This window comes from Crotalus tigris, unplaced genomic scaffold, assembly GCF_016545835.1.
Source record: "Crotalus tigris isolate CLP2741 ecotype Arizona unplaced genomic scaffold, ASM1654583v1 scf7180000018975.1359446, whole genome shotgun sequence".
In the NCBI taxonomy this organism is placed as follows: Eukaryota; Metazoa; Chordata; class Lepidosauria; order Squamata; family Viperidae; genus Crotalus; species Crotalus tigris.
The window spans coordinates 432,245-451,506 of NW_024097306.1; the positions used below are offsets into that span (position 1 = coordinate 432,245).

General features: G+C 41.3%; 1 protein-coding gene across 2 annotated transcripts; it reads right to left on the minus strand.

Moving 5' to 3' along the window:
* Nucleotides 1–408: 408 nt before the first annotated feature.
* SEC11C (SEC11 homolog C, signal peptidase complex subunit) lies at nucleotides 409–17,172 on the minus strand. Of its 2 annotated transcripts, XM_039358062.1 has the most exons (8): nucleotides 17,011–17,172; nucleotides 16,158–16,246; nucleotides 13,078–13,127; nucleotides 7,956–8,065; nucleotides 7,032–7,181; nucleotides 5,755–5,874; nucleotides 4,327–4,384; nucleotides 409–3,285 (listed from the first exon to the last, which is right to left on the minus strand). In XM_039358062.1, exons 3-8 carry the CDS (start codon nucleotides 13,117–13,119, stop codon nucleotides 3,232–3,234), a joined length of 534 nt encoding a protein of 177 aa, XP_039213996.1. In that variant the 5' UTR covers nucleotides 13,120–13,127; nucleotides 16,158–16,246; nucleotides 17,011–17,172; the 3' UTR covers nucleotides 409–3,231. The 2 variants fall into 2 exon arrangements, with proteins under 2 accessions (XP_039213996.1, XP_039213997.1); XM_039358063.1 differs by lacking the exon at nucleotides 16,158–16,246.
* Between the last annotated feature and the right edge of the window lie 2,090 nt (nucleotides 17,173–19,262).

Sequence of the window (19,262 nt, forward strand, 5' to 3'; positions counted from 1 at the left end):
AAAGTACACAAACGGTTCATGATTTTTTTTCATTTTTTCTCATTTTATTGTTTATTGTTTTCCCTTCTTTTTTAGTCTCTTTTTTAGTACTGTTCAAACTTTTAGGCCTATAAAATACTTAACACTTATATAAAATACATTTTGTCCTTTATCAATGTTATTTGGATTATTTGTATTCTTACTTACACTAATTGAATGATTACTTGCATTAACTGAATGATATTATTGATCTAAAATATAATAAAATCACTACCTTTCATAAGAAGACTACACCAATAACAAAAGGCCCAATTGTTAATGGCAACGTTCCCATGTAAGAAAACAACTGTTTTTCCCAAGTTGCTTTTTTGAAAAAATCCTTAACATTAACTACAGAAATACATACAACAGAAAAGAAATAGAATCCAGTTAAGTTATAAAACCAAGACAACAATGTTTTAATATTATTGCATAGCATGATAAAACAAAGAGAGATCGATCGGTGGGCATCAATTTATTAATATAGCTCAACTGACAGCTTGTTTTTCCTTTTACTCTCTGTGGGTCTTTTCATAGAAACCTGGCAAGCCTTTACAGCAATTTACTTTAAAAAAACAGAGAAAGAACTGACACATTTATTACCGTGAAATTGCAAGACAGAAGTTAAACAAAATATCCATATTATTCACATTTTTAAAGTGATTTCCCTAAGGCCACAAAAAGAATTTAAAAGGCTAAAAATAAAGTTGGAAGAGCAAGTTAAAATAGAATGTGATCTTGGGTAGAGATTTTACACTACAAATTCTATTTCCCAGCCCCATCTGAGTGGAGCTATAGGAATTACAAAGGCTTATACCAACAGCACAGATATAATAAAAGGTTTTAGGTCAAACTTTTCTCCATTTCCTTGTTCCACTATTAGAGCTTATACATAGCTCCAGATTCAGCTGTTAGTTTCTTGGTGAGCTGAACTTCGTGGTGTTCTTGTGGACATTTCAATACTAGGGGAGGATATATCCCTGGTGCACCTGGCCACTAATGAGAAAGGCAGGGGGCATTCTCACATGCACCCAGCCTACTAATGAAATGTCGGCAAGAATAACACAAGAACCCAAAAGTACTGTAGAGAATAAAGATGACTTTGATGGACACATGCAAATTCCATATTGCCAGGACAATGAACAGTAAAACAAATTTTAAATCCACAACAGGCAGATAACATTCAGAAGAGGCTCAGACAGAAAACTTTCTAATTCTGTATTCTGAATTTTACTTTCTAAAACTAAATAGGAGGAAAAGGTATAACATACATAGACTTACAAGATTCTGTTGTTATTATAGTTTTAGCCTTCCTGATTTTGGGGGGCTGGTCTGGATCCACTATCTTGTATCATTCACATTCCTTTCCTTTCAGTAGTCCTATTCTTATTTCAAGGTTGTCTAACTCCTATAACAAGGAAAGTTTTTTCTCCTTTTTTCAATGCATAGGGAAGCAGCAATTTCAGGCAAAGCATCCAAGCACAGGATCATACTTCATTATAATAAAGCTACTTTGAGCTGATGGACCTTCATACATACATCCAAGCGGCATCATCAAACAGTTACTGATTACCAAGTTCTCACATTATATTAAATTATTGTTCTATTAACTGTCACTTTACTGACTGCAATCCTGATACAATAGATCAGTTGTGTAGGCCTCATGTGCTTTCTAATATTTTATTGAATAAGGAAACGCCTCTATAAATATTAAATTTAAAAAGCTGAAGAGGATATCACTTCTTTTTAAAACCCTCATTTTTTATAGCAGTGTTTATCACCCTCGGCAATTTTAGGATGTGGGGATTTCAACTTCCAGAATTCAAGCGAGCGAACACATCCTAATGTTGCTGAAATTGAGAAACACTCTTCTATAGCTTTCTTAGGTTGCAAATCCAAATCAATATAACACTTGGGACTGACTGATGATTAAGGGAACTTAGCAGGAGCATAGCGTTAGTTTTCGACTTACAACCATTGGTTTAGTGACTTTCAAAGTTACAACAGAACTAGGAGAAAGTGACTTGTGACTGTTTTTCACACTTAGAACTATTGCAGCAACAACTATGGTAAGAAAGGTCATAAAATAGGGCAAAGCTCACTTAAAAACTATCTTGCTTAGTTAGCAACAGGTATTTTGGGCTCAATTGTGGTTGTAAGTTGAAAACTACCTTACATTTTTCAATCAGCATCCCACGGCCACTTGATTGCCATTTGCAATCTTCATGGCTGGTTTCTGACTAGCGAAGTCTATGGGGAAGCCAGTAGGAAGTTGAAAATGGCAATCATGTGATGTCATGCTTAATGACAGCGTGAGATTTGCTGAACAACTCCAACTGCACAAACTGCCATGGTTAAGTTGGCGCGGTCATGTAATGTCATGCTTTGCAACTGTGTCACTGGCATAGTTGCCAGTCCCAATTAGTGCTGTTAAGCAAGGACTATCTATATAAGTGGAAGGCACTAACTCAGATAATATCATCGTGGATCTTGATTTTCAAGCTGGTTTGGAGGAAGCAATGCAACTTGAAGAATTACCACTCTTGTAGAAAGGGTCTTCTCACAAGCTTAATCAAAACTGTAGTTTTCAATTCTTTGTTAGGAGCATTTGTCTGTCTTTGTAAAATCATTCAGAAGAAGGGTCTATTGCTCAACAAATCATCAGTAACTGAACTGCTGCCTGGGTGGGAGATGGGAATAATCTGAAGGTGGGACAAATTGCAAATATTTTCAAAATAAGCAGATCCATTTTTGTCACTGGTGAGAAAAGGTGAACACATATTCTATGAGGCTCCTACCACTTCCCTCTCAGAAATTTTACCACTATTTTGGTATCAATTGTGTGAACATGTAGAAATTAAAACAATTATTTGATAACAAAACAACTAAGAGAATGTTGCCTTCCCTAACTTGGTTTTAGACCACAATTTATGTAATCTCCACCCAAGATGTCCAAAAGACTTTTTTGACTGAGAATTTGGAGAGCTGAACCAGGTTGGGGAAGATGGACATAATAAAAAAAAATATCAGTGTGACTCAATGAAGGCAATTGGGCTATCCACAGTTAAGACTGCAACATGAAGAGGAACAAAACAAATACAATATGGTTTGCACATGTCACATATTATCTGCAGACAAGGGGATGTTTCAAATATATTAGTATCTCTTCATATAACTATGCTGATAAGTTGTCCAAGGCAATTCCAGTTTCTTTTATGATTCCCGTTTCAGAAGTACATATGCTCCCATGACAGCTAAGAGAGCATACTGTGAAAAAATAAACACATGGCATATTACTGAATGTGGGCACCACGTGCCATAGCACAATTCATAAACTAAATATGTTTTTAAGGAACGCTACTTGCCACTTTTCCTGCTGGCATCTCCAGAAAGTCAATGGGGAAGCCAACAAAGATAGCAAATCACTGGGATAAGTCTCTCCCACCTAGTCCTACCTCCTTATGCTCTTGCCATGCCTAGTCACTCATGCATCCATACACACCCTGACTCACACTGTATCCTTGCATAATGTTCCTGACCCGCATGCTGCCACTTATGCATCCTTTTGTACTTTCCCCAATCTGTGCCTTTTGCACACCCTCTCTGACCTGCTTGGCACCTCTTGTGAACCTTCTCGCACCCTTGTCCAGCCATGACACATCTCCCTTGCACCCTCCCTGACTCCATCTCTCATGCATCCTGACCTGTGCTTTTTATGCACCCCATCACACCCTCTCCGACCCACGCAGCACCTCACTCACCACTCTGACTTACATAGTGCTTATGTGTACCTCCTTGCACCTTCCCCGACCCCCACCTCCCATCCACCTCCCCAACATATGCGTCACACATATTTCTCCCAATCCGTGCAGTGCCTCTCATGTTCCTCTTTGCATATTGGTGCACTCTCCCAGACCCTTACGACCTACTCAGCATCTCTTGTGCATCCTCTCCAATCCACATCTCTCACACTCTCAGTGAGCCACAAAACATCTCTCACGCATCCTTCAATAAATTAGTTTCAAATTGCTGACAAAACTGTGCAAAACTGGCTACCTTCTTCTCAAATCTATTGAATTATTAAATTGATATACAGCCTGACCCCCAACATTCCTTCTGGTCCCTCCAGATGGGTTGAAAACATGACTCCCATAATTTCCTGCCCTAAAGAGAAAACTATGTGAATGGTAAATGTCAAGCAACAGGATAAAACTTATTAGATAGTATTTTTCTCCTCTTGTATAAGCAATATTGTTCATTCTAAATCTAAAGATCATTTTATAGATTCTCAGCGAAATCTGTACCCACCTTAAATTTTGGATAATCATTCATGATTATGGTCACCATTCCAACATACGGCAAAAACCTAATTGACAGAAGTTAAAGAGAGTTGGTTTATTAATCAATATAGTCATTAACTCAACATTGGTGAATAGTAAATGTCAGGCGTTATTGATTTAATATATTAATAACTGAATTTACACCCTGTCTCTTCATATGAATAGTATCAATGTTGCTAATATTAAATATAAGGTACAATATGATGATAATACAAAAGACTGTAAAATCGGGTTATTCATGTGATGACCCACTTTACGACCAGCACAACTTACAACTGTAAAGGGCAGGCTGTCAACGCTGTGACAATGGATGTCAACGCTCTGACAACTGAAAATCAACAGCCATTTTCTTTTTGCTTTTAACGTGCCTTTTCTGCTGTTTAGAGTTCAGATGTAGAAACGGGGATGGGGTGAATGCTTGAGGGTTTAGTAAGCCATTAACAATGCAGTAGCGTAGGAACTCAAGGACAACGTCTGATAAGATTTTGGCGGGCTGAGGAGTCGGAGAGAAAGCCCACATTTTGCGCTAATTGGGGAATGTGATTTATGACAGCTTTTGTGGGGTGGGAATTGCAACTTGTTACTTTGTATCTGGGGGGGAGCAAACTTTAGTCTTGGGTTCAACTATGTAAGTGCCGACACTTTGTTTCCTAATAAAATGTTCTTTAAGGAAGAATTTCTTGCCTTGAAGTTCTTTTGACTGGTTTCATCTATTGGAACCATGACACAGGCTCCATTACAGTTGTAAGTCAGGAACTATATATTATCCCTGTTGAATCAAGCCAAGGCCCATCTTAATTCACCATTTTGTTACACCAGATACTTCTGGGGTTGTCTTCCAGACAAGTACCAAACAGATTTGAACCAGATTAACTTTTTGAAGGTCTACCACGATCTGGAAGGGGTTGCTACCTGCTGCGATTCTCCCTCAAGCTAGACATGACTTCTGGGAACTCATGGACATATCCAAATATTTTTCTTGGAAATAGTATGGAGGCTATTTCACTCTTTCTGAATTTTTTTTTTAACTTCCCAATCTAGAGTTCAGGTTCTGGGTTTCCTACAAGTTTTGCACCTAGAAGTACTGTTATCTGCTGTAGACATCAAAATAATAATTTAAACCAAATTTAGGATGACATGTATTTCCACCTAAAAAATGCTCCCAATTTTCAGACAATCCCCATTGTCAAAAGGGTTTCCCAGAGCTCTTAAAAATAATTTTGAGGATTGTATGTGGCCCCAAAGCTTCTGGTGATCCATCCTGAAATAAATGTATTTTCCAAATCAAACCACAATGCTAGCGGGGGGGAAAGACAAAGGGAGAATTCCATCTGCGTAAGTCACTGATATACCAGAGTTCACAAAAGAGACTGCTTGCATAATTAATTTAACTTACCCTCGGGCTCTGCCTACGACATCTTTCTTTTCTAGCCAGTTTTGTCCTTCTTTGTACAAACCTCTGTCATCAACTTCATTATTATCGCCCTTCGTCAAAAATTTGATGTTGCCATTTTCTCTGCAAGCAAGAGGACAGAATGGATCAGCACCTCGTTGATAACCATTTTTGAAACTGCTTACAAAGCAGGTGATAAGATAGCAACACATACATATTGTCCTTTCTGTATTTTAATAAATGTCCAGGTGTTTTAGGACTCCTGCTAACAGAGCTAAACAAGTATTTGGCTCTCCCCAGTGCATTATCTACCAGAGGCAGTCCTTGTTTAATGACTGGTTGCTTAGTGACTGTTTAAAGTTACAATGGACTTCCCCAGAGCTGCTCTATTTTCAAAGTTCCAACAACCCTCCAATGTTCACTTGATCACATTTTGGGCTCTTGACAACTAATTCAATTTACATTTGCAGCATCCCACTCATGTGGCCAAGATTTTCTGGTATTTTTTTTTTTCCTGATTTCCAGTCTTTAACTTCTGGTTTCCACCCATTGAGGAAAATTGATTCATTTAACAACTGCCAGGTTCACTTAACAACTGCCGGAAACAAGATACTGTAGTAAAATCAAGTGTGGTCATGTGATGACCTGCTTAATGACTACAATCTGCAACAATAGTTCTGGGGCATAATTACAGTTGTTAAGTCAATGACTATCTGTTTAGTCACAGATTCCTCATATGTATTTTCTTTAGAACAAATCCAATCGCATCGTGGACCATATCGTGACATATCATGATTTGTTTTGCTGGGGTGGGCGTGGCCTGTGCAAGCCATGTGCGGGCCACCTGCTGCGTGTTTTACATGCTTGCTCCAGAAAGAGGTTATCTGGAAAACAAGCACTCACTATAAACGAAAAAAGGTTAAGTTGCTAAATAAGTTACTCCCTCCCTTCCCATCTTTTAGCCATTGTATTTTTTTATATTTTTGTAGTATTTTATTTATATAGTTTTATTTTTTAATATTGTAAGTTGGCCAGAGTTATCCTGTGGTAAGATGGGCGGCCAATAAATTTAATAAATAAATACATCATTTTTGTCCCGATTCTGCTCATTTCCTTATCTTAACACTTAGGTTAGGTTGTTCGTCCATCGAGTTCGATGAAGACCTTGACATCTTGTGGATTACCCACTACTTGGAAGCCAGCTCTGAAAAGCCTTAGCCACCCAACATAGGCCTGCCCTGAATTATTTTATTGACTATACTTTGTGTGGCCACCATTACTTTTCGTGAACTTTAATCACTCTGTGCACAATTGGAATATCTCTTCCTTCGACTTTGAAAACGACTATTTCTCCGGCCCTGATGGGGTCATCTCGGAAATTTGTCAAGAACAAGAGGTCTCCTCTATGGAAGGCTGGTTCCATACTACCACTAGAAAAGGAGAAAAGAATATTTAAAATTAACACAATGATTACCAAAGAATAAATAAGCATAGGATATTTGACACGGGTTTGTGTTACAAGACCGAAAATGTTTCAAATGTTTACCCACAATAGATTTAAATTAATCAAATTATCCCAATGATGCAAGAAACTCTGTAAATCTTTATCTATAGAAGCCCAATGTCATTGTACATTATTGAAAAAGTTCAATAAATGCTTATTTCGGTGGTAGGAAATATATATAGAACAGGCTTAAAATGTTGAATTCTTGAGTGTTCTCTCAGTTTGATCATTTTCAACCAACATCAATGATGATGTTACCTAAGTTTGTAACGAAATCTCTGCAGGAAAGCAACTAAGTTCAGAAAGCACCAACAGCCCAACAGTACTTATTTTTAACATGTGTAGATGAGGGCGTAGGAACCTTTAATCAAGAATTACCCATGGTTTTTCAGTCTGCCACCATTGTGTATGAAAGAACACACATGTGTTGCTGACTAATAAGGCTACTTATACAACACTAAGTGCTTTTTGTAGGAAGATCAAAAAGGAACAGCTAGCTTACTATGACCTAGTCAAATTTCATAACACAGCTTATTATAGATGGAATTTACTAGGGAACGTATTGAAAAAATAATGGTTATAAAAATCATAACCTCCCACTGAAAAGCACTTTTCCTATTCCCAATTTGGTACAGGAATGAGACAAAAATTATGGGCTGCAGACTACCCCAGCAAACAAATTCTTCACAAAAAGACATACCTGAGCACTACTACAATTGGACTCTCACTCCCGGTGATAACAATAAGGCCTTTCCATATCATTAGGGCTGAAGACACGATCATGGCAAAATTTAAAACTTGGTAATAGAGCTATAATAAAAGGAAGAGCAAAATGAAAAGAACATATTTCATATATGGTCTTTGATCGTATAATCACCGTTGTTGCTGTTATTATTTCAAGAGGCACTGCACTCATTTTTTGATTTTACAGGATGCACCGCTGAGTATCTCCAAATTTAAATATTAAACACAAATTTAATTTTCACACATACAACACCAACACAGACCTTAATAATTTCAAATAAAGGAACTTCAACTAAAATATTAAAGAACATTAACTTGGATATGAAAAGTAGATCCAGTAGATGCAAAGGAGTTTTGAGAACAGGAAACTGTCTTATTTGGTGTATTGCCCTTTCAGGTTTTTAGTGGCTCTGTAAGTCAAAAGACCATGTATTTGCATTTACTATAATTAGACTGATCAGAAAAAAGTTGCATTGTCCATAGATAAAGATAAAGGTTTCCCCTGTCCAGTCATGTCCAACTCTAGGGGGTGATGCTCATCTCTGTTTCTTAGCCAAGGGAGCCTGGATTGTCTGAAGACACTTTCATGCGGCCAGCATCACTGTATGCCAAAGTGCACAGCGGTATCTCACCAAAGTGGTACCTATTTATCTATTCACATTTGGATGCTGTCAAACTGCTAGGTGGGCAGGAGCTGGGGCAAGTAACGGGAGCTCACCCCATCACGTGGTGCTCGGGTCTTGAACCTGGGCTGTCAGCGTTCCAGCTGGTAAGCTCAGCATCTTTAACATATTTTAAGCAGTTACACCTGACTGCCTCAACAGAACAAAGAGCAAGGGGTTGAGTGACAAACTGTTTTAGGCAGAACAGGGACATAAATAGATAGATAAATGTTTTATAATCTTTATATTCAATAAACACTGGTTTCTTTCTTTAGAATAGTCAATCTTCCCAGGGTGCTGCATTTTTATAATGAAGGCAGCAGTATGGCAGATATGTGTGTGAAGTAGGGCAATCAAAAACTGATCAACAAGAAGAACAGCACAGCAGCTGAAGAGCCATAAAGTAGATCAGCACATGGGGGGAAAACAACATTAAGCTTTTCTTGTCTGCATGGGGTAATGGTGCAAAGTTCCATGCCAAGAGGTGGCCCAGTTTTCCATTTATTTAAAAAACAAATAAACTGCTAACAAGGGAAACAGATTTATTTGCCTCCCAGTACTAGCTCAGTAGAAGCCTAAAAACAGAACTTGTTAAAAGGCTACTTAGCACCAGCTCATGCCACATATTTGCACCCGCTCATAAACAGATTCATGATCCTCACCAAAACTGGCTCTGAAAATAAAAAAAACCCTCACAGTTCCTGGAGTGACAGAGACCTTTGCAGGGTTAGAAGTACTATAGCAAACTGCTTTATTCACACTACTTATTACCAATAGAAATAATGCATGTAGTTCAGGTTTGGAGTCCTTAGTGCGCTTTGAACTTGGTGATTTGCTTGCAGATGTCTAGTACTACCACAACCATCACCATAGCACACAAACCAGTTAAAGCCCCCCAAAAACATCTTAAGTAAACCAAGAGACTCGATAGACCAAAAAGATAAAGAACAGGACTCAACAGCCACTATGTAGGACAAACAGAAGACTAGCAGAGCTCATCCATGAACACCAATTAGCAGTCAGAAGACACAATGAAAATTTCACAACACATGGACAGATTAAACCATAGTTTCAGCTGGGGAACTGTGAACATCCTAGACTAAGCTAAATCCAAAAACACTAGGGAATTCATGGAAGCTTGTCACTCGGACAAATCAGCCATCAATAGACACATAAGTTAAACCATATTTACACATCATTCAAAAGAGACAATAAAAAAGTTAAGAAGGAAACAAAAAGAACAGAACACATCCTCTCCAGCAGCCAACATCCAGATAAGCAGAGATTAATACCAGACAAAAAGAAAGAAAACAACTGCCCTAATCAAAAAGCTTTCAAAGAAACAAATAATCAAACAGAAAACAGTATCTAATTAAGGAGAAAACCACATCCCCACCAACACCGGTAGGACAAGCTACTGCATATAAACAAAGAGCAAACCCTACACTCACTAATTTCCCACAATGTTACAAGCAAACAACCAAACTCAGAGAGAACCAAGGACTCCACACTTTATACCCTGCTATTGCACTTCCAATCCAATCCAATCCATCTATTATTAACCTTAAGTGGAAATCTGTGTTGCCCAAATCAGTGCTGATTTCAAGATATTCAGGCAGCTGAATGCATGTGCGGGGGGGGGGGGGGAAGCATGAGGTCCGCAGCCTGCCTACTTTGATCTAACATAAGGTCAATCAATCTTTTAGTGATGTCAGGTGGAAGGATAATGATGAAAGTGGATGGGGCCAGCATTTTCCCTCAGCTTTGGCACAAGGTATCAGCATCTGCAGAGGGGGTCAAAACAGGTAAGATAGCAGACGCAACACTGTGATGCATGTCCTTACGTCATAATGTTTCTTCTAACATCTCACCTTTGGCTTCAATCCTGTGAATCAGTGTTTTTTAAAAAATAAAAAGGCAAATAACACAGGGCATAGACCAGTGATGGCAAACCTTTTAGAGACTGAGTGCCCAAACTGCAACCCAAAACCCACTTATGCATCGTCGAGTGCCGGGCAGGTGTGGCCCATTGGGTGGGCGTGGCCCATTGGGTGGGTGTGGCTGCGGTGATAATGGCCGACTGGGTGGGACTAAAAAATTCAGTCAATCAATTCCAACTTTGCAAGATCTTTTTTCTCCCGCGAGAAGTTGAAATTGACTGATTGAACCTTTTTTTTTTGCACATGGCAGCGGAAGCCTAAAGTGAAAAGGTTTTATAAAACCCAGCTGAAGGCCTAGGACTGGGGCGATGGCGCACGTGCCCAGAGAGGGCGCTGAGTGCTGCCTCTGGCACCTGTGCCATACTGACATACACTCTAAATATGGAGAGGAAAAAAAAATGAGATTCAAGAAGCATCCAAAATTTGATCTTTTTCAATTTACAGGTTTTCTGCTTCAAGACATCAAGATTTATGTAGGGCAACCTTTCTTTCAGCCTCTCATTCCACCTGAAGGGAAAACAATGACACAACATGATATGCCAAAGGAAGTTCAATATCTAAAAGATTCAGCAGGTAAAATTGCTAACACGTGGAAACACCTTGCTAGTATATCTTGCAATGACAATGCATCTTCCCCCAAAAACACAGATGTTTTAATGCTCCGAGGAGGGTTTTTTTGCTTGTACTACCTTGCTTTGCCCAGCACTAAAAATAACCAAATCTACAACACTTGTACTTCTGACTGAAAAATAATGGCTCTTAATTCTTTTTTAAATACAGAAGTCTTTCTGACCAAGACTGCTGATTTCAAGGTACAGTATATATGTTTTAAAGCAGCATAGGTCAGTGATGGCGAACCTTTCAGAGACCGAGTGCCCAAACTGCAACCCAAAACCCACTTATTTATCGCTGGGTGCCAGGTAAGCGTGGCCCACTGGTCATGGCAGATTGGGTGGGAGTGGCCAAGGTGGGCGTGATCACCTCGATTTGCTCATGGGGAGGGACGCCTGTGGGGGCCAGGCAGGGTTGGGAGAAATCTAGGGGGGGTCTGCCAGGTGGGACGGTGGGCAGGAGGCTTGTCCTGCGGGGTGAGGCGAGGCAGGATGGAGATACCATTGTCACAGGGCAAGGTGTGGCAGGGACAGGGGCGGCTGCTGCCTAACACCATTGACCTCTGCATACAGAGGCCAGTGAGCGCATGGGTGCTGGGATGCATATGGCCATGTGGGACCTTGGCGAGTTAGTGGGCAGCTGGTTGAAGAGGGACGGTTGCCATCTTCAGGGCATGGCCTGTGTGCCCAGAGAGGACTCTGAGTGCCGCCTCTGGCATGGGTGCCATAGGTTCGCCACCACTGGCATAGGTAGTCCTGGGTTAACAATGATAATTGAGACGGGATCCTCTGTCACTAAGTGGTGCGGTTGTGAAGCATGTCACATGACCTCAGTGCTTAGTGATGGAAATCCCAGTAGACCCTGTTACTGCTAATGACTGGTATCACGGATCATTGTGAGGATTTCCTTGAAACTTTCTGATGGCTTCCAATGGGCAAGAGTCAATGAGGAAGGTGGCAGGAAGTTGCAAGTCATGGGTGGCTCACAAGCAGGCCTGTGGCTGGATCAGTGGCTGTAATGGCTTGGCGCAAGTGTAGTCAGACTGGGAGTGGCTGTTGCCAGAGACAGGAAGGTGTGCAAGCTATCCTATGTTCTGCTGGCCATCATCCCCAACTGACCTTCACCTTCTTCTTCCCATTGCTGATGAGAACACCCAGCCTGGCACTTCATGAAGCTGCAGTTGGCCCAATCCAGTCCAGCTTAGCACCATAAAGCCCAATGTTGCAGCACGAAGCCCCGGCTGCAGCTGCCCTCCCCAGCTGATCTTCACCCTTTTCTTGCTCTTGCTGCTGCTGAGACCTGCCCAGCTGGGCTCTTCGAGAGGCAGCTGCTGGCCACACAAAGGCTTTCGCTCCTTCTTCCCTGCTTCTGCTTCCTGAAGGGCCAGGCTGATGTGTCTCATCAAGAGTGGAAGCAAGAAGATGGCGGGAAGCAAGAAGATGGCAAAGGTCATCCAGGTGTCAGAGCACAAGCATTGAAGTCCACAAGTCATAAAAGGGCCATAGTTCCCCACCCCTGGTTTAAAGTGAAGAGATGAGGGGAGATATGTGGGTGAGGCCTGTTAAAGGGTACCCTGCGATCGTAAATGTAGATGGGCTACCAAGTGCCTGCATTCTGATCATGTGACCACAGGGGCATTCCAACAGCTGTAACTCTGAGGACTGGGTATAAATGCCATTGGCTCAGCACCATCCTGACTCCAAAGAGTTGCTGAAATGAATGGTCATTAAGCAGGGGCCACCTGGATAAGACATCAATTTCATTAAATCAATTCAGACGGTGCATACAAAAATTTTTGATACACACAAGCTCAAGTCCTTGCTCACAAGCAGACCCAGCAAAACAAACTGTACTCCTCTTTTACCTGGCGCTTGTTCATTCGCCGCAAGTCTCCAAAAATATCCATTTTGAGAGCTATAAGGAAAGAAAACAAAGATCTTATTCTTAAACTGGACTGAGTGTGAAAATGCTAAGGGGTTTCTCACACTATCAACGGGTGGTGCCCAAACTAAGCCAAATTGTAATAAACAGGATACGAGAGTTGGCACCTCTGACAGTTATCAAGTGCGTTTGGTAGATTTCAGTTGTATCGCTTAGTCCCAACCCCTCCGCCTATTTTATTATTTTTAAATGGGAAACAGCCTTATTTGTTACAGTACTCTCTTCCAAGCTGCTGCCCCAACACTTCTCTGCTCTTAATGAATCCAGAGTGTCTCCCAGTGGCCCCATTTAGGGTTATCCAGAGTCTTCCCAGGAAGGGAAAGGCCCATCTACAGGGCTGTGCAGAGGAATTTTCTGTGCATCCAGAGGATCAAATTGCTTGGATTCATTCCCAGTTGGATACCAAGCATGATGAAAGTCCTGTGGAGATGCCTAAGGAGCAGACTGTACTAGGTGACAGTTTGCTTCTGGATCCAATGAAAGGTATTGGTTGTGACTTATAAAATCCTACATGGCATGGGCCAGGTTACCTGTGGAACCATCTTTGCCCCATTATATAATAACAACAACAAATAAATAAATAAAAATAAATAAATAAAAAAAGTTGGAAGGGACATTGGAGATCATGTAGTCCAACCGCCTGCTCAGGCAGGAAACCCTATACCATTTCAGACAACTGGTTGTCCAGTCTCTTCTTAAAAACTTCCAGTGTTGGAGCATTCATAGCTTCTGGAGGCAGGTTGTTCCACTGATTAATTGTTCTATCTGTCAGAAAATTTAGAACAATTAATCAGTGGAACAACCTGCCTCCAGAAGCTGTGAATGTTCCAACACTAGAAGTTTTTATCAATCATCTCACCCGGTCAGGCAGGGAAAGTATGAAGCAGATCTTGTCAATTAAAGAACTCTGACTGGTGGAGTCTAGGAAGAGAACCTTCTCTTCTGTTGCCCTTGCCCTGTGGCATATTATTCTCCCAGAGGTGAGGCAGGTCCCCCCTCTCCTGACCCCTCCAAAAAGGAATTAAAACATGGCTTTATGGCCGTGCGTGGGGAGCCCAGAGGAGCACACAATCATGGGGCTGGTTAGTCTTTTCAAAGCCCTCTCTTTGCCGTTTCACTAGTTTAATAGTTTTTAAGCATGTGTGTGTGTGTGTGTGTATGTGTTGTGTGTGTATTTCAGAAATGTGAAAAATAAATAAATAAAATAAAAAACACTGGCCATGCGAAATACAGAATTATTCAGGGGCCAGACCGATTTATAAGGGGCCAGAGAAAGATTTTACAGTAGTTCTTTTGGTCATTACCACATACCACTTCAAATAAAAAAGTAATACTTCATGCTCATATAACAAGCTTTATTAGTACTCTGGCTAAAAAGGAATATATTAACTCAGGGGTGTCAAACTCAATTTCAATGAGGGCCACATCAGCATTGCGGTTGCCTTTAGGGGGCCAGGTGGATGTGGCCAAGATGGATGCGGCCTACTGGGTGGGCGTGGATGGAGTGGGTGTCGCCTACTGGGTGGGTGGCCAGGTCTACATCGTTCGCGTCAAGGGTGCCTGTGGGGGCCTGGGCAGGAATGGGATAGATCTGAGGGTCTCTGGCAGAAGGGGGTGGGACCAGGGCAAGTGCCAAGGCATGGTCCACTGGAGGAACCTCACTGTTCCTCTCAGGCCATGCAGGGGGGGAGGCTTATGGAGCTAAGACTGAATGCGTTTCAGCATAGATGGCCACCACAAAATTGTACATTGGCTCCTGGCTGGCCTGGGTCATGGCCAAGGCAGAGGAGGCCGTTCCCTCACTGTTTCCAGGATGGCTTTGCGGGCCACATGAAACCACTTCGTGGGCCGCATCCAGCCCCTGGGCCTTGTGTTTGACATGTCTGTATTAACTCATTGCAAGAGGAAGGAGAACAGGGGCAAATTGTAATGCTCTTCTGAAGTGAAGTACATTCCATGGTGTGGAAGTAACCAGCTGCCAATATAAAATCAGACATTCAGCTTTGACACAAAATTTTCTAAATGGCTATATGAAGTCACTTTATACCCTGAGAGGCCAGAGTGGCATATTATTTTAATTGCTCTTTAGTTGTTTCCCAAATTTGTTGCATGGGAACAATTTAATAAGAGATGCACATGGCAGAAGGAGCTCAACCAGAAGGCAACTGCCTTTGCAACATATGCTAAAACAAAGTTATGAATACACACAGACTCAGAAATTAGCAACTTTTTCTAACATAAAGTAAGCAAACTGAAAAAGCTGCAGAAATAATTCTGTTCAGAAATCAAATCATGATTTCCAAGACCTCAGCAATGGACTGAATTTAATCCCAATGGTTGTAAAATAAATGCAACTGTGTATCAAAAATGCCCAGTTAATGCATACCCAATCTTTTTAATGAATTGCATCTCACAATCAACCATACCAGGTTTCCTACAGATTACACAATTTACGCAATGTAACAGATACAAATACTAATGATGTGCATGTATAGATTGCGAGAAAGTTCACACATTAAGACTTGTTTAATCTGTTACCGAACAGATGCTAACTGGCTGAGTTCACAACTTGCCATAGCAAACCACAGTAGAATTTACTCCACTTTTGTGTACCCAGTCAAATCTTGCAGGTTTGTCAACACTGAATAATATGGCTGGGTTTAGACAATGCATTTAATTTGGTGGTTAGACCAACAATTTATTTAACCTCCTTAGCTCGAAGGTTAATCTTAGGAGGTTTTCTGTGGTATAGCATATTGCAGAAAACCATTGTGAAAGTTTGCAAGGGAGACTGAGAAAAAAATGGGAAGAACAATCAACAAAAAAAATAGTTTATTAGTAGCTAATCTCATATTACCTCTCCATTTGGTGGGCAAAAATTTAATAGCTAAATGGCAGCTTAATCTGGGATACAAGAAACTCAAGAAAAGATTCAAAACTTAATGAGCACACTAACAAGAAAAGTCTGGAGATTCCTGAAATTTTGGAAAAGAGAATCCTTACCCTAATTTCTGTGTTAAAACTCCCAATGGATATCTATGGGATTCTTGCTTCCTTCACCGTGCTCTGTGGGATGGGGACAGGTGCCCCACCTGTTTGAGAAAAGTTTGATTCAGTCCCTTGTACAAAACCAAATACAATTCGGTCACCTGCTTCAGTGAGCTGCAATGGGTTCTTAGAAGGGGTCTGTCTGGACTCACTAGTTTCAACAGAAGAGAATATTTATAGTTCAGGGTTGAATTGTGGAGATCTTAGTGGCATCTGAATTGGACTATTGGCTTAGAGACATTTCATTACCCAGCCAGGTCATTTCATCAAACCAAATCCAAGAATGCCAGAGAATTCATGGAAGTTTGGCATTCAAAGAGATCAGTCATCAGTAAGGAGATGAAACATTTACACACCCTTCAAAAGCACAGTGATCACGCATCCTTTATTATAAACGACAGCCTCTTGTGCTTTATTTTGGTCTTTGAACTTTTACTTGGTACCACTTGAGTGTGAAGTCGGAATTAAGCACACCCTAGTTGGCAATGCAACGTCTGCAAGGCCACCACCCAGCTCAGGGAGCACCAAGGACTTCACACCCACTAGCCTCCCATCATCCCCAGCCAAACTGTCCAGAAGATCCCATGGACAGCTGCCCATCCCGTCCCAAAGACTCCCACCTACGGCAGGCTGAGTTGGCAGTAAAATAAGGGAGAGTCCAGGCAGAACTCAGCCCAGGCTTCCACACAAGGAGGCAGATCCCCCACTCCGGCTCAAAGCAACCCCCCTCCCTGACCCTTCATCTCCAGCCCAGACAGCCACCTGCTCCCTTCGCCGCTCATCTTTCTTCCCCTTCCTCTTCTTTTACCTGCAACAAGGGAAGGCAAACTACGTCTGAACTTCTACTCGTCCCCTAGCAGCCCAAGACGGCGCCAGCCAGCCGCGGTCAAGAGGGCGGCAGAGCCCCGGAGGTTGCGCTTGCCGCCTTCCGCCTCTCAAAGCCCATTCCCATTTCCCCAGGGCTGCTCGCCAGGGCCACCGAGCCAGAGATTGGCCTAGGCATCTGGGAGTTGTAGTCTTCTCCTCTGCGCACTCGCGCCACTCGAAGATGAGGTCTGAAGTTTCGGGAAACTACCCGTCCCAGAATGCAATGAAAAGCAAAGGACGACTTTTCAATTTTCCATTTGGGTGTCCTACTTATTTGCCTGAGCTATTATCCTTTTGTAAGGAGGGAAATCTCTCTAACTGTACGGTGAAGTGTGATTTAAAAAAAAGTCACAGAAGTCTGATAGGAAAGGAACGAGAGTGAGAAACTTTTCTGTATTGATTGTGGGAAGATTAATTCGAATGCTTCTATCGGGCGTAGGGATGGCAGCTAACTATTTGTAAGGTTCTCCTATCCGTGTACATTGTTGATTGGAGAAAAGAAGAAGAAGAGGAGGGGCTTAGTCGAGATGAGTGAAGGGAGAGTAGGCGTGGCAAAGATATGGAAGGCTGGTGATGGGTAGGTAAGAAGGGTTTGCAGAGAAAATACAGTGTAGACTGAGTAGTGAGTTGAACTTGCAAACCTAGGATGATTTGTTGTGAAAAAGCTGGCCTTTGCCATAATAAGTTATATGAACATGCATTTTAAATTATTTCATCATTTGATTTTATTTGATTTAGCATTTTATCGCTTAGCATTTATTGAGAACTCGAAGTGCCTTTAAGCATAACTCAGAAATTTTTGATTTAGACTTCCTTTTAATTCCTCTACCCACTTCATGATTGTGTTTCCTTGTATACTTCACTTGGGCAGTGAGCTTATTCATTTTCTGCTATTGCATAAGAATCATAATTGGATGTATTTTGAAGATCATTACAAGTGATGCACCCACAAAAAAGTTGTAGCCATGTCTAATAGTGATTTTCGGTGACTTTGAGCCAGTAGCACTTTCTCAGTCAACCCACTTCACAGGGTTATTTATTTATTTATTTATTTATGAGACTTATATACCGCTTTAGGTACAAGCACTCTCTAAGCGGTGTACACCAGTAAGCAATGTATATATATATTTACATTGCCCCCAACAATCTGGGTCCTCATTTTACCTACCTCGGAAGGATGGAAGGCTGAGTCAACCTTGAGCCGGTGAGATTTGAACCGCTGACCTGCTGAACACAGTCAGCTAAAGTGGCCTGCAGTACTGCACTCTAACTGCTGCGCACCTTTTCCCTTGTTGTGGGAAAATAGGAGTATTGGTATTGTGGGAAGTCAGCCCCCCCCCCCAGAGAAGGAAATATTAAAAGGGCAGAAAAATATATTTCCTCCAAGGATCTTAAAGAGGCAGGAAAGCCCAGTTTTCTTAATAGCCCCAGGTCTCCCTTCCCCAAGCAGAAACCAGCTCTATAGAGATGCAGATGTAAATCCAGGGAGCTAGGAGATTAAGAAGACAAAGACCTAAAATCTACATACCCCATCCAAACTCTAAGAGTCATCAACCCCAGCCCCAGGGAAGCAGGACATGACCTTTGGGATATAATAGGATTAACCTATCATCATCAGAACACCAGAAAAGTACACTTAGACTCAGGTCAAAGTTCATGCCACAGGAACAGGAAGCATCTCCAAACAAAAGACTCCAGAGGGTATAAAAACTCACTCCCCACGTGTGCTCAGCCCTTTTCTCTCCTCTTTCCTGCCAGAACCATCTTACTGTCTGGCTCTTCAATAAACTGCAACCTTCTTTCTAAAGCAGTTGCCATGTTGTTCATCCCCGGCTTGGACTGAACCAGGATGAAGACATTATGTTTTCTGCTTTGAGATATATATACATAAAGGTGGGATAAAAATATGATTACAATAAAGTGAGAGTATAACTGGAGGTTTGATTCGCATGAATTATTTTGTGTCATTTGCTTTAAATGTTTTGGGTTTTTGTAGATGGATATCTTATCTTATTCTTTTCCCTGATTACTTTCCAAAAGTGAGAGGTTTCCAAAGGAAGGACACGTATTTAAAAACACACAGATATAATGCCAAGGGAATGTTTTGTGTCTCTTAAGGCAACTAGTTTAAATTTTCAGGAAGGGAAACTATTAAATCAGCTGCAGCCAAACTGATAAATAGTGACAAGGCAC

Excerpts from the sequence above, each read along its gene's own strand:
- SEC11C (XM_039358063.1), bottom strand. The coding sequence starts at position 13,119 with ATGGATATTTTTGGAGACTTGCGGCGAATGAACAAGCGCCAG. Across the intron at positions 8,066-13,077 it reads GGCGAATGAACAAGCGCCAG|CTCTATTACCAAGTTTTAAA; the intron begins GTAAAAGAGGAG and ends CTTTTATTATAG. Across the intron at positions 7,182-7,955 it reads CCAATTGTAGTAGTGCTCAG|TGGTAGTATGGAACCAGCCT; the intron begins GTATGTCTTTTT and ends CTCCTTTTCTAG.